The 15,104-nt window shown below is 36.0% G+C and overlaps 1 protein-coding gene across 10 annotated transcripts in view; it reads right to left on the minus strand.

Moving 5' to 3' along the window:
- Nucleotides 1-15,104, minus strand: part of ptprsa (protein tyrosine phosphatase receptor type Sa) — a 313,640-nt gene that overhangs the window by 44,088 nt on the left and 254,448 nt on the right. For 7 of the 10 annotated variants that reach the window (XM_069186054.1, XM_069186055.1, XM_069186050.1 and 4 more), the window contains one exon: nt 8,321-8,368. The exons of the other annotated variants lie outside the window; for them this stretch is intronic. In XM_069186054.1, coding sequence (XP_069042155.1) covers nt 8,321-8,368 — 48 coding nt within the window. The remainder of the gene's footprint in view (nt 1-8,320; nt 8,369-15,104) is intronic. 10 annotated transcript variants of the gene reach the window in all.

Below are 15,104 nucleotides of genomic sequence, written 5' to 3' on the forward strand. Positions count from 1 at the left end.
GCAGGACTAAATTGAAAATAAGGATCTACTTACAATCATCTGTCTTGCATTAAACATTCTAAGGAGACATGTTGGTGCCATTTTACTCTGAAGGAGATAAAGCCATATACTGTAACCTCAAAGCTGCACCAGTCCTCAAAATGGAGGGTTTTTCAGAACTAAAAGTCTATTGACAATATTTAAGTGATGATAGCTAATATGTTTCTAAACATGGCCAGATGTCTGTGACAATAAGCCTTCTAACTGGCAGTAATTATCTACAGCCCCACATTGGGGGAGTGGATCAGTGTGCAGCTCTGCTGAGCTCCGAGTCCTGTTCCTGATCACATGGAGGTGCGGTGCGGTGTGGTGAGGCGGTATGGTCCATTTCAGTGAACTAAGCAAACACAAGGCAAAGCAAGCATGACATCATCAGTTTATTTCTTTGTACTTCCTGTTTTCCAATAAACGACAAGCATGGCAGGTTTTGAACTGAAGGCAGTCACCCCGGACAAACACTATAAAAAATCATGGAAGCCAAAACAGATGCTTATCACTGTTACAGTATCCCAATGCGAGCAACTCTAAAACAGAGGTCCAAACAGCTGAAGGAGTCACATTGTGAACACAGACATGACAAAAAATCTATATACTTAAGTGTTAAAAATCATATGCCACCATATTTACAGTACTTGCTGTATATACAGTACATATAGACTGTAAATGAATCCCTAAAATGTTAACTGATAAAAAAGAGTAATATATTTAAAATATTTTTATTGTATTGTTTATTTCATTAAGTTAATTTGACAATTCATTTGAAAACACTAATCTAGGACATCTATTAATAAAGCACACCTATAGGATATGGATAGTGAATTAAATTTCTTTGAATTCCTTCTCCATTGTGGTGAGCAGTGCAAATCAGCCTTTTAAACGGATAATGCACTCCTGTACTGGCTCTGCTGAATATCAGTCTGAGATAAAAGCCAGTCATCACATGCTATGATGCTCAGCAAACTGTGGCGCATTACAAAAAAAAGTTTTATAATTTGAAGGAAATGATCATGCTGTTCACAACAAAAAGTGGATGACTTTTCTCCCCTGTATCATCATGGGGTTCGCAGCTACAGTATGAGCCCCGATATGAAACACACACAACAGGCTACTCTAAACTGGGGAGGGAGTATAACATATTTTCTAAGATTTAATAGACAATTTGACCTTACAATCTCTGTTCCCCAACTGAGAGTAAGGGCATATGTAGTCTAATTCCGTGTAGCTCTAGAGTTGCTCAGCCACTTACAGCAATTCATTGAGCGGTCAAGCACCGCTGAGGCTGGGTGGGCTTGACCTGGTCAGGGTATCATTAGCTTCCTTCACAATAGCAGCTGTGGGGCTTGACAGTCACTTCTAACCCCGCAGGATTGCCTACAAGTGCAGCATTACTTTAAATTTCTCACAGGCACTGTAGGAGCTGCATGAAAAATACTGAATGGCTATGACAAGTATAAAATTTCTTTATAGCAGTAAAGCAGAGTTGATGAATCATGCAAATGTTATGTTGGTATCCTGAGTTGCAGCCACTCTTATTAGTTTATACAAGTCCTTGGATTTCACATCGCATGCTTTGACTTTCCAGAAAGCACACATTTCTTAGATAAACATCAGCTGAAACAGCGAAACAAAAAGTTGAATGAAGTGACCCAACTGTAGCACAAGGGCAATAAAAATTAGAAATACTTATGGTTGCAATCAGGGGTCCATGTTATAAACATGATACGAAACTGGGCCACACAGAGTTGATAAAGGATGGCACCTCAGGTCAGCCAATTTCATACAGTGCTATTTGTTAATTACAGTCAGCTACTCTGAAATGCAATTAGTTTCGATTAGACATCACAATCTTTGATTTCCAATGATTGGTGATTGCCCAGCTAAGCATGCAAGTCAGCTGTTTGTGTTTGCATGACTGCTCTAATACTTATCCTGAGCCGAGCAGATGACAAAGAGACATTCAGCGTGAACTAGCAGTAATTACCAGTGCAGAGTATAATTCTAGTAATGTTTTCTACATTTAATTTTCAATTTAAGAAAAAAGGTCTCTTTGGTAATAGAGCATGGTGTTTCTGACCAATTAACCATATAACTGAGTGCATTAAAATAATGCAATAGATGCTTTGATTTGATTTGCTAGTTGCTGTTCCCTGCACGTCTCTACCTTTTTATTTTTAAACCACCTCTTCCCTTATTTGCTCAGCTTCTGACTCAATTCTTTGTAAAATTGGCATAATTTTAACAGATACATCGAGCACTTGAAACAAAAAGATGAAATTAATTTTAACGTCCCTGCAGTTGGATAGAATCATGAAAAGAAAAATTCAAATCGCATTATTAATTTTTGGGATATTCAGTCACAACAGAAGATTGCGTAGTCTTTCATGGTTAATGAATGGTTATGAAGACAACGTTAAATGACACATTAAACAAAAGCCACGGCACTTCATATAGTGCCACACAAAACAAAGTCTGAAATGGACATTTGAAAGAAATGTCAAAAAGAACATCAGGCAGTTAATCAATACAGTTGATCTGCGGGTCTTCAAAGGCTTCAGTAAAATTATCCTGCCAAACTCAAGACAAATGCGATATTCAGACTTATTTAACTTAGACCAGCTTGTGTCAAACTCACTCCACAAAACCTATGTTATTTAAAGTTATTTAAAAAAAATGAAATGTAAAAATCAACATCCCACGATCTTGCTCTGTATTTACTTAATATGTAATAGAGAATATATAGTTATCACTGATTTTTTTAATGCTTTCAATTAATTGTCATACATCTTCTTGATACACTTCTTATAAATAACAATACATTTTTTTCTATTAAAATATTGTTAAACTGTCATTTTTTTTACCAAAGGTAGTAAGACAAAATATATCTTAACAATACTGTATGTTAGAAATGTTTTTTTAAACCTAGTCAATGTACCACCATTTTAAAATTCTGCCTTCTAAAGGTTACCATGAATAATCTGTGACCACTTAATAGTACACTTCAGATCCCAAAGTACCATACATTTGTTTGGGTTATTTTTAATATTTTAAATACTTTAGGTGTGACTCTAAGACAGAAACTTCACAATGGTTTTGGAAAGCAAATAGGAAACAGATACATTATATTCAAAGTACATAACTAATCCCCACAAAAGTCCTGATGTGCATCTCTTTGAGGCAATATGGTGCCATCTGCCATTCTCAATCACAAAGAAGAATCTAACAAATCTAAGAGAATGATCCAGAGGAATGTTTCACAGGACATTTAGTATAAAATCCCTTAAATTACAATGCCAGCTTTTCACTAGTGACTTGACAGAATGAATGGATATTCTTAGAAAAGCAAAAGGTATTCATAACATATCTGCTCTGTGCCAGGACTTAAACCCTAATCTAACAAATTAGTATGCTCCATACAGTAAATTATTTTTGAAATAGGCTGCAGTAACGATGCTCGATAAATACTAAACACTTCTGCACAAAACGTGGAGTCCTTCCCCTGACTCAGCTTTCAAGGTGTAAACCTCCCCATTTCTCTGCCACCATTTAATTTCCCGTGAATCTGTACCAAGGACAATGTGTCTCTGTCAGTTTGTTACACCAAGCAGTTTCTTAAAACTGGAATCTTGGTGGGTGAGCTTGAGTGCGGCAGTTCCACTTACTGCTGAAGAGAAATACTACTGTAGATACTAGGCTCTGGAGACAGAGGCTGATAGAGCAATGGCAGCTATTAACAAAAATACAAACAAAATAAAAACAACTACACACAATCTCTTGAAATGCATGATGGGCAACCTGTCTGCATGCCGCCATCAAATTACCCAGTGGTCTTATTGACGCACACACTGCACTGAACTCTACTTGAAAAGCAACAGCAAAACAGCTTTAGAATTTACAGAAGGCATAAATGATGGCACAATGACTAGATTACCCTGAGGATGTGATGCGCACTTTTGATATTTTCATTCAGACTTATAAGAAGCTATTTTTTGCTCTCTATAACCTCAGAGAGGTAAGGCTCCAGCTGCTTTTTTCAACTTGCAGGATGTACCCCATCCTCTGTGTGCAAGTGTAACTGCCCAATATAACTTTTTTTACAAAGTTGCCTTTTCACTTTCAATGGATTTTTTTACAGTATGAAGCAGAAGATCCTGATTACAAAAGCATGAATAAATAATTCAAAATCTAATTTCCACAAATTGGTGTATTTTAAAACAGCTGGAAATGATCTGTAACAGTTCCTCATACTGCTTAAAAAGTTTTGTTAAATATGTAGAGCCAAACAAACAACCTTAATTCATGCTTATTTTCATCCAAAATCCTCACATGCATGCTAACACAACAGATTAAGGAAAATAATTCCCTGAGAAAACTCCAATAAGAGCTAAAAGTGAATCAAGTTAAAAATATCTGGAACTCGAAAGTGATGGACTGGCATGACATAATGATGTGCCAAAATGGATTCTAAACAAAGTTTGTTTTTTCTTTCTTTATTTTCACTCCCTGTGCATTTGTGAATAATAAAAGGGACCTCTGACAGCAGATGTTCAAATATTCTTTGAATTAAGGTCACTTAGAAATGCTGCATAGTTTTTTTTCTTTCATTTGAGCATCCCATCAAATTAATGATGATATTTCTAAGATTAAAATAGGCTCTCTCTTTTCTCCAGAATTCTAACATGCTGCCTACATACCAGTACTGTCTTTATATTAACACTCTCCAAATCTTCTCCAACATTACACCTACATTTTATTATTAATTTGCTATCCAAACTGTGATATAATTAGGCAGTCCTCAAGTGGAATCTTGTATGTACACTAGAAAATTAGCAGTACCTTTGATCAAACATCCCCAGAGTGATAAAAAGGTGAACACAGCATAAATGTGAACTGGGGTGAAAATGTCTGCAGTTCAAGTCATGCTTTCATGGTCAAATTGATAAACATATCGTGTGATTATCATTCAATGTTATGCTGTGAGTCCAAAAGACTAGATTAAAAAGTACATGGTAAGTTAAAATGGATTTGCAGGAATGTACAACTGCTGATATTACAGCAAATATTTTCCCCATTACAGCTCTAGAATTAGTGCTTTCTGGTACTGATTTTTTTACCTGCACACACAGGACAGATTGGAAGAACTGTCTGCACACAGTTTAGCTCAGTCAAGTATTTTGTAAAAAGTCCACAAAAAAGCTCATATTCCACTAGTTAAGGCACAATTGAAAAAAGACACTTCAGGAAAATGAGAATCCATGTGTTAGAATACCATTGTTTTCTTTTCTTCTTTGAAACCATGATGTCATTCTTACCATAGTTGAACGGTGAGAAAAACAGGTGAAACAAATCAGCACACACACACAAACTTAGTTGCAACAAACCATTAGCAAGCCCAACATCTCATTAATATAGAAACAAGTGAGAGTCCCTTGTTTGATGGTCTGTATTAGCATATAGGAAGTTAAACAAAATCTAAACAGATATTATAACTGATGGGGATCAGCCTAGAGCTCCATTTAAAAATTCACAATTTTTTCAGTCAAATTACATTTTTGTTTCCAGTATGACTATCTTTCCCATATCATAAGGCTTCAGGAAAAAGAGAAACCACATTAGTACTCTATATACTGTACAAAGAATGCCAAATTAAGGGTCACTGGGGGATATTTCTTTTAGTAGCAGTTTAATTTAAGCTAATTTAAACAGACACCAAGATGAAACATAAGACAGTATTGACAGAAGACAGAATTTGGTATTAATTGCCTCCTTATCACCAGGTTCTCCAAAATACAGTAGCCAGTCATGCTGAATTCCAGATTTGCTTTTTCTAACAATACACCCTTTTATCATTATTTTTATGAAATAAAAATTTAAGGGCTAAAACGTATTTAGAAATCTCTTCCAAACATGCCCGTTGAAATATCACAGCTGGAATCTGAGAACAAACAGGGCACCTGCTACTACTGTGGCTCAAGTGACAGATTACACGCGTACAAACAACACTTAACAAAAGCTAAATTTGTAATTACAATTCCTGTTAGTTAGACAGACTGACAGAATAAATCGATTTTTTGCAGAATCGCTTCATCTCTGGTATCAAAAGAAAAGTTTGTCAACACTGTTTTTAACTTGTTTGCAATTCAGCAAAACGTGCTGATATATGAAGAGGAATGTTTTTGCTAAATTCACAGCTAGTGTAACAGATAAAAATATGTATATTAACCAGGCTGTACCATGTACCAAGAAAACACTTTAGATTCCTGGCTGATGAACATAAAACGCAGACACAACAGCATTCTTCCCAGTGGGGACCCACATGAACCACAACCTCCACTTACAGTACAAGTCCTGAGAGCCCTTATGACTCGGTACTGCTTTCAGCTCTGTGAAGGAGTAGGGGTGGTAACAAAGGTATGCTGGGTAAGCTGCAGTTCAATTTTCTTCAACCTGGCCAAAACAAAACTCCCGAGTTCAACAGAAGGGAAACGGAAATCTTTAACACAAGCTGCTAGAATCTCAGGTATACACACAACATTTTTCTGCAATGCTTACTTTTTATTCCAGTAAATGTAACTAAACTTCTGAAGTTGGAAACAAGCTACGCAGTCAAGTTGCCGAAGCTGATACTCTAGCTTCTTTGCAGAGGTTGCTGGACGAGATATTTAGATCAATTAGCTATCCTCAATCAAACAACCTAGATGAGCTCAATGGTATTCTCATCTGAAACATTTTCCAGTTCTTAACAACCCTGAAATGAAGATTCAGAGCAAGTTTAAGAAATCCACTGTGTCACAAAGTCTGTCGAACAGATCTCAAACTGGTGTGCAGTGTAAGAGTAGGAACTCATAGAAATGTATCTTTCTATGAGTTATAGGGTATAAAGTACAGCTCAAAGTCAGCTGATGGAGAGAAACTAACACACTATAAAGTGATAGACACATTTAAAGGCTCAAAAGAAAAACTGCTGAAACCGTACAAAGGATGATAGTTGAATAAGCAAAACAGAAAGCAACAGCTTGGCTTGGGAAAGCTGTACTTACATCATTTCTGGTGTGCCTTAATTTAGATTTCAGGACATTTCATAGATATGGAGATTTGAGTGTGACAGCAAATCTATTTCAATGTTTGTGTAATGTAAGCATTTTAAATACATTTTTCCATGTACTACATATAAAATCAAGAATTAAATATTCCCAGTGCCTATTTTTACGTAATTTCTGTGGAATTATCATGACAGTTTCAATTTAATTTCCATATAACTATGTTTTTCTACATTATCCTTCCCTGTCAGTTGCTTAGTGAGCTTTTGGATGAAGTGAGTTCACTTCTTTCCTGTAAGGCACTTTGAGAAAATCTGTGTATGAAATATTTTAATTGTTAAAACCTTTCAGATGGAAGAAGTGAAAATATCATCCAAGACCATTTTTTTATCAAGGTTGTATTCAGGTTTTTCAACTCGGATTCTAAACTGATATTCAAATAGTGAGAACCCTTAGATGCACTTGAAGAACAGACAGATACTGTCTGCAGAGTTAAATACAAATATGATTTTATATAGATAATTAGGATCTCCAGATTTAAACACTTACATCTACACTCTTCTTATCTTGTCTAAGTCATAAAACACCTGGCATGATCTGGTTAATAAATATGTGGATTTTAAGTTTGCAAATAATTATTACAAACTTCCATCTTTCCATCTTCAAAGGAAAAGTGCCCATTCTATATACTTACATTGCACTGAAAATTTTCTGTCTGTCAGTAATAAGGCCACAGGCTCAATATGACACAACTGTAGCTAATTTCTAATTTTGGATTGGCAGCGGTATGACAAGCAGAGAATATATTTTACCGGTAGTGCTTAAAGCAATCTTTGGAACTATTTTTGAGATGCTTAGGAGAGGCAAGGCACCAAGTCTCTGCTTCTATTGCTTAGTGTTGTTTAAACACTTCTGTCTCCAGAAAGACCCCATCAGTTAAGCTGGAATTAGTTCAGCAGGGGAGGACTCTACCAAAAATGTTTTGTTTTTGACATGTGAGTTGCAGTGAGGCTGGAAGGTAACACAGTGAAAGCGTGAAACCCAGGATTAATGAACAGCCTGACAGCCGTGAGAATACAGCAACTCCAAATAATAACAATAACAAAAAAAGAGCTGTGAGTGAGAAATAAGACTGGATTTGCAAATCAGTTTTAAAAAGATGTAAATAGAAATGTGGGTAAAAGGGGCAATACTGAAAAAAGCTGAAAAGACAAACACAGGAACTAAAATACACAGGAACTAACTTTCAATGTCAAAATCGGCTTCACTGTGGGGACTGCTGAGACCAGAATCTGCGAAAAACAGCAAACATAAAAAGAAAACCTTTTAAACACTGATGAAAAAAGAAAAAGATAACAAAAATAAAGGCCAACACAGCACTGGAGGAAAAAAAGGAAAGAAAAAAGTACCTTATACACTTCATGCTTTGCAGGTGCCCCTCTTTATCAAAGTTATTTAATATACGTTTTAAACTACATCTGAGAAACTTCAATGCTGCTAACTCAGTCCAGAAGAAACAGTTCTGTCTGGAATTATTCCTGCCTATGACCTCCCACATAAAAAAAGAAAAAAGCATGAGGTTTGAACAACACCAAAAAAAAAATCCTGCAGCGTTCCAGAGCTAAATTCCTTACAGGTTATTCCAAAATTTCAAAAGATTTCTGAGTATGCACAATCCTTGAAGGAATCCATGCAGTCCTGCAAGAATCCTGCATTTAACCATATATATATATAAATATACTCACATACTACTATTATTTTGTATTTACTACGGCCATTTAGTAAATCAGAATTCTACAAGTCAAAGATTGCATTCCTCTGAAACTTGGATAAAAAACTTTCATAAACAGGGGCCAATAATACCAATTTATAAAAAGACAGGCTTGTTTAGAAAATATAAATGATAGTTTCTTCGTTGTCATAGCAACGGACATAGAGAAGAAGGACATCTGACTGGCCAGTGTGTTACATACAATATACGAATGAAGGTTGGGAAGGTTGAGAAGACATGGGCAAACTACTGTACATTTTACCACAGGAGCACAGGAAATATTTTAACACATGAGGTACTTCACAGCACACTGGTCCTGGTTCCATTCAATTACATTACCCTCATTGTTCTACAAATGGCTCAACCCAATTGGCTTCTTCAATAAACATCAGGTCTAATAAACCTCATGCATTAGTACTGTAAGTTTCAGACTCTTTCAGTCAACCTGAACAGCCAAACCACAGTGCTTCCATTATTTTCTTCTTTCGCACCTGCTTCTTCTTCAGAACATAAAACATTTCTCACCGTGAAAGAAATAAAAAAAATCTAAATTTGCAATATCAGAAGAGTCTTGTTGCTTAACTGAAGGACACTGAAGAAAGTGTATTGAGATATTTGATGTTCAACATCCACAACTCAGAGTGCTGTGATGAGGCTGTTTAAAGAGTATTTCTGAAAAAGGACGGCAAGTGACTATGACAACAAAATTCACTAGAGTGTGCCTGCATATCTAGAGTTAAGGTGTCTACGGCCAAACAAAATCTATTGATATGGGTTATGGGAAATAAGCAAATTAAACTCATTACTGTGATATGTCTGTGATTTGTTGCTTTGTCAAAATATGCAAGGCAGAATTCAAATTCTCTTTCGATGCTCTGTATCTAATGTTGTCAAACTGGTTGGAGCAATTTAACTTGCATATTTCCACAAATTCACATCTTTTGACTGATCAAATTACATATCTATGACTGTATATAACTAGCAAACTCAAGATAATGCTAGAAAGCAGTGGTATATGGTTTCATCAGTGAAAGAAAGCATAAGACACTGATGCATAATCACACCCGGCCTCAGTTTTTACAGGAAACAGCTGAAAAAGAAAGAAAAGACATCTCTACCATTACCTCAAACATGTGTGACATACCTGTACTACCCCCAACAAGGGAACCCCCAGCAAGCTGTTTTACCTTGAACTTTTTCTCGGTAATGCTTAACATATTTCTGAGCCCACATTTATTTGGGAGGTAAGATACTATTACAACACAGTAACAAGTTAAGCCAAGTTAAGTGAGGGACACTATAATAAAGCACTCAGAAAATAATATGATCGCATCTAGCTCTGAAGAATCAATGCATGCCACTGGCATACTTACCAAGAAGACATCAGCAGCCCATTTGAAATGATTGAGCAGTTAAAATACAGCATACCAACAGACACCTAAAAATCACAGTGAAAATGCTACACCTACAGGTGTTGTATGTCAAAATAATTTTACAGAAACTTGTGGCATCTTCAAATGGACTTTTTTCCCCCTCTTCAATCAATAGTCACATAGTCTTGCTTTTCTAATAACTAAGACTCCATGTATCATCCATCTTATGTTTGAAGGTAGTTCACAATTATTCTATTTAAAATTCTTTTTTTTTATTTGACCAAAACGGATTAACCTTTAAAAATGATAATGTCAGTGAGACGATGGAGCACACATGCTGATGATTAAACTCAAAGAGGAACAGAAAGCAGTAGTGGTTGGTGCATTGGAACAGCATCATTAATATTTCCTATGATACATTAGGCCTGTGGATGGATTTTGCTCTCATACAATACTCACTTTTTTGCTTCTCCACTCACAGAGCCCCTGCAACTATAGCCGGAGGATCGCAATGGAAATGAGATGCCAGTCACCTCCCTGAATAATGTGCTGGATTTAATTATGTGAAATGAAGAATACATTTAGGAATTAATGCCCCTTGTTAACTGCAAACTGCTACTGAAGCCAGATTTCCTTCTTAGTCCCTGAGGTTAAACAGTACGGTGGCTGGATGGCACAGCATGCTGCTAGTTTTTGTCTACCCTCATATTCCACCAGCCTCAAGTGCTATTTTCCATATTTACATCTGGATACTGTAAAGTGCATTAATGCTTTCTGATTTCCTACTGATTAAAGCTCTTAGAAAACAAGTTTCTCTTAAATGAACCATGATGAAAATGGACCAAAACTGGGCCAACACTGGCCGACATACCAGAGTGAAGCATTTTAGATGGTATTGTAAATGTAACAGTCCTGAAAGCACAGCTCTGAGCATAAAGCAGTTTCAGGGTTTTGACTTCATTTGTAAATGAAAAGAAAATGCAAAATAAAAAATGTATTCATTCAGATTAAAAAATACTGAAAGACTGATATATTTACTGCAATGTACCCTGCAATGCTGCCTATGTGAAACTAAGTAAATGGTGTTAAAAGCAGATGGAATTCTAGCCTTTCTCCAACAAATTCTTATTGTATTTGTAATGTTTTTTTAATTTATTTATAGTCCCTTAATGAACAATAAGGTACACTAGGTAGGATACGTTTAGCCTCAAAGGTGAAAGGATCATATCTGAACAAGAAGGCTCCATGTCTTCTGTTTGAATGGCATGGATTTACTATATAAAATGTAATCCCACTATAAAACGGCACAGTAATTAAAAGAGTGGGGGCTGTTTTCTACATAAAGATGTAATTTATCAGGCGTGTGGAATGGGTGATGGCTTGAGGCCTAATCACCTGCTTTTTCTTAGTGATTGTACGGTTCAGATCATTAATACATTTAAAACACTGATTGTGCACTGATTGTGCACAGCTAACACTGCAAACGGAGATGCCTGCCAGCCAGCGTGTGCACCTCAGTGAAGGCAGTCAGTATGGGAGAGAATGACAGGGGCCGAGATGCACGGTTTACTCAGTTTGCTTTTTCGGGCTTTTAGCTCTATTATAACCTCCCTTAAAACAATCCTCTCCAAACCATGGCCAGTGTGTAAATTGGATCCCCAGGGGACAGAATCAAAAGAAATGAAGACAGAAGGCGCCAAGGCAGGCTGAGGGACACGCATGCATGCACTCAAGTGCATACAAAACACACATGTACTGCGTGTACTATACAATATAGCACACACATGTTATCTGCAACTACAGTGGTAATGGCTCCTGTTTAGCTGATACAGATCTACCAAATCCACTGCTTGTTAAACTGGCTAATGCTAATCCAAATGGAATTCTCAATGTGAACAGTTAGGCAATTTAATGGGAAAAGATTTAATTTGTAATTACTATTTGAACACAATGATATATGAGCCTTTTAAATAGTTAGAAAAGAAAGAGGAAACATAGCTGATCTCACTCAATTGCTGGTTAAGAGCTAAACTAGTGTAAACCAAAGAGTAATTATTTCCATTAAGTACACAGGAAATACAGTACCATTTTGAAATGCCTGTTATTATAAATTTAGGATTATTAGGTAGTGTAGCTCTAAAACATAACATAATATCATTATAATTAGCTTTGTCATAAACATGTAATTACTGAAAACATATCCAAGCAGTAAATATTACATTTTGAACTACAGGAGGATATACACCAGAGCAACTAAAACAAAAACAGTAATAGTAGCTACATTAAATATTTCAGTATATAGATTAAGGACATTACTGTAACTCACTGCTGTCACTGTATTCAGTTATAATTACTATTGCTTCAGTAAACAGTATTTACAGAATTTAAACAGACTTTAAACAGAATTTAAATAATTATTTTCTGATTAGTTTTGTAGTTAGCTGAAAACCCAACATAATCTATTAGCTATTAACAAGGCAGGAATTGATCATGACTGCCTGGTATTCACACTCCCTACACCTGTGAACTTCACTGCGATGGAAGAACAAGTCTCCTGCTATGGGAGAATTTAACATGGCCCAGGTTTACAGTAAGTAACTTTTATACACACTATGTAGATCAACATAAATGTCCAAAAGATTTCCTCTATTTTGCTAATTTTAAAAATAAACCCTTACACGCATAACTTGTAAATGACAAATTACTTTTTGCATCTTTGGTCCACACAAATCACTGTTAATATTAAGTCCAGCTATGCAGTATAAAAAGTGAAATATAATATGAAGTCCAATTAAAAGCCCAATTAAAACAGCAGGGCTTCAAAATGAGTTCATCTTCACTGCAGTTCTAGCACTGCTGTTCATCTCAGTGAGACTCTGAGACTGGCAGAGCCTATTGGCAGATTGAGACTAACGCTGGTACCCAATAGGGACAGGGAGAGTCAAGGTCTGGAACACTTCAGATTGAACTTTGGAATTTTGGATTGAATTTCCAACTGCAAATGTATTCAAAAACATGTAGTAAAGCAGCTAATTGAAACATAGCAAGCTTGTATGGAGTAATGGTACAGAAGGCTTTGACGTGCAAACTAATGATAACTATAATTAAAATATACAGTATTACACATCAAAGTAGCAGTTTTCTTCTGTGCTGATGCAAATGTGACAATTAATCCATGACACACAGACTGCAGAACAGCAGTGCATTTCTCCTGCTTGCAGTGATTTCTGTCAGCCACTGTGTTTCAGCATAACTTTGCTACAGTATATCTGGTCTTTTCAACTGCCAAATTTGTCTCCTTGTTAGCAGCAACTGCTGAGTTCATCTTTTCTAAAACACTTTATGTCAATTGTATGTGCTGCTCATTAATGGAGAATTCTCTCAAGTTTAATTTTATTCAGCATATTCACTTACATCTATTTCCTCTTAAGAACTAGTTCTGTGCTGGTCACTAACAACATAGTAAAAGGGGCAGGAAGTTTTCGTTGTTTTTTTTTGGCTCTTGTAGCATGTAGTCATCAACAAATTTAAACAGGAAAATCTTTTCCTCCTGTTTTTTCTTCAGATTACAGATGTTGATTGACTGTGTTGCAAAGGTCGGTGAGGAAAAAAATAACCTTCTGTAAAGAAACTTGGAGAGGAATATGGTAAAAATCCTCCATGTTCCATGAAGACTTAAGGAATCTTTGGAAATGATTCAGTGTCCAAGAAGGAAACCCATCGTTTCTCCAGTACAACATGTGTATCAGAGGAAGAGGGCATGATTCTCTATGTGGAAGAAGTCCAGATCCCTATTCATTAAATGTCTCAATTCTGAAAAAGCTGTGAGACAATCACTTTTTTAACTTTCTCCTTAAAAGGTGAAATTAATGTGACTTTCCCTGCATAAGAGGATATTTCAAATTTAGGAACCCTAAACCCTGTTATATGGCATGCTATTTATTTTTCTAGCTATTATGGATCTGTTCCTATACTGCAGCAGAAATGTGGAAACAGTGGAAACTCTATCACTCCTTATTATAAAGAAGGGCTAAAAAGCTTAGGTACAAAGTACACAACCTTACTGTACTGGGGTACTGTACTGTAAACTGAGAACCAAATTAATGATTCAATGGCTTTCTTCAAAAATTGAATTAACCCACTTGTGCCACACAAATGCATGTATATTTATAAAATCTGACTGTTCAACTTCTTCAACTCTGTCACAGAATCCTCTTCTATCCCTTTGAGAACATATCAGTTCTACTGATCTGCTGTAGGAGGCGCTGTAAAGCACTGCAAGATTTTCGGTGGTGATGAGCGGCGCTACATGTGACTGGTTGGAATTTGATGGGTGAAATGCTAAAATAACACACAGGAGCCGATGTCTGTGCAGACGGAGTTCTAATTAGAATTAGACCTTAATTAAGAATTTAATTCTGACATAGAACTCTGATTTTAAAGTGTTGACAAAGCACACAGATAAATATAAGATCAAAACTGGGATATGTTCATGATCAAATAAAAATTGAAATCAAGAACTGAAAGCACTGCTGTGAAAAAACAAATGACTGTAAATACAATAAAATATTCTGGATTGTGTTTTGATCTCTTAAATTCTGTATGGTAAGATCAAAATATTCAAAAGGTTCTATAAAGGATTTCATACAAGTCATAAGTAATGGGGCAGTGATTATTATGTAAAAAGGAGTTGTGTTCAACTTGTGTTCAATCCAGCTGATGCCTCAGTTACTGCTTAAACTTTAACCATCTAGGTAATTTGCATACTTAATCATTTTAAATTTCCTTTTTCACTTAAATATCTAGAGATTTTAACTTATAAAAGTACCTTGAAATCTCCAGCTGTTAGAACATTGAGATGAACTGCCTAATTAAGCAATTTAT

This window comes from Lepisosteus oculatus, chromosome 29 (genome assembly GCF_040954835.1).
Source record: "Lepisosteus oculatus isolate fLepOcu1 chromosome 29, fLepOcu1.hap2, whole genome shotgun sequence".
In the NCBI taxonomy this organism is placed as follows: Eukaryota; Metazoa; Chordata; class Actinopteri; order Semionotiformes; family Lepisosteidae; genus Lepisosteus; species Lepisosteus oculatus.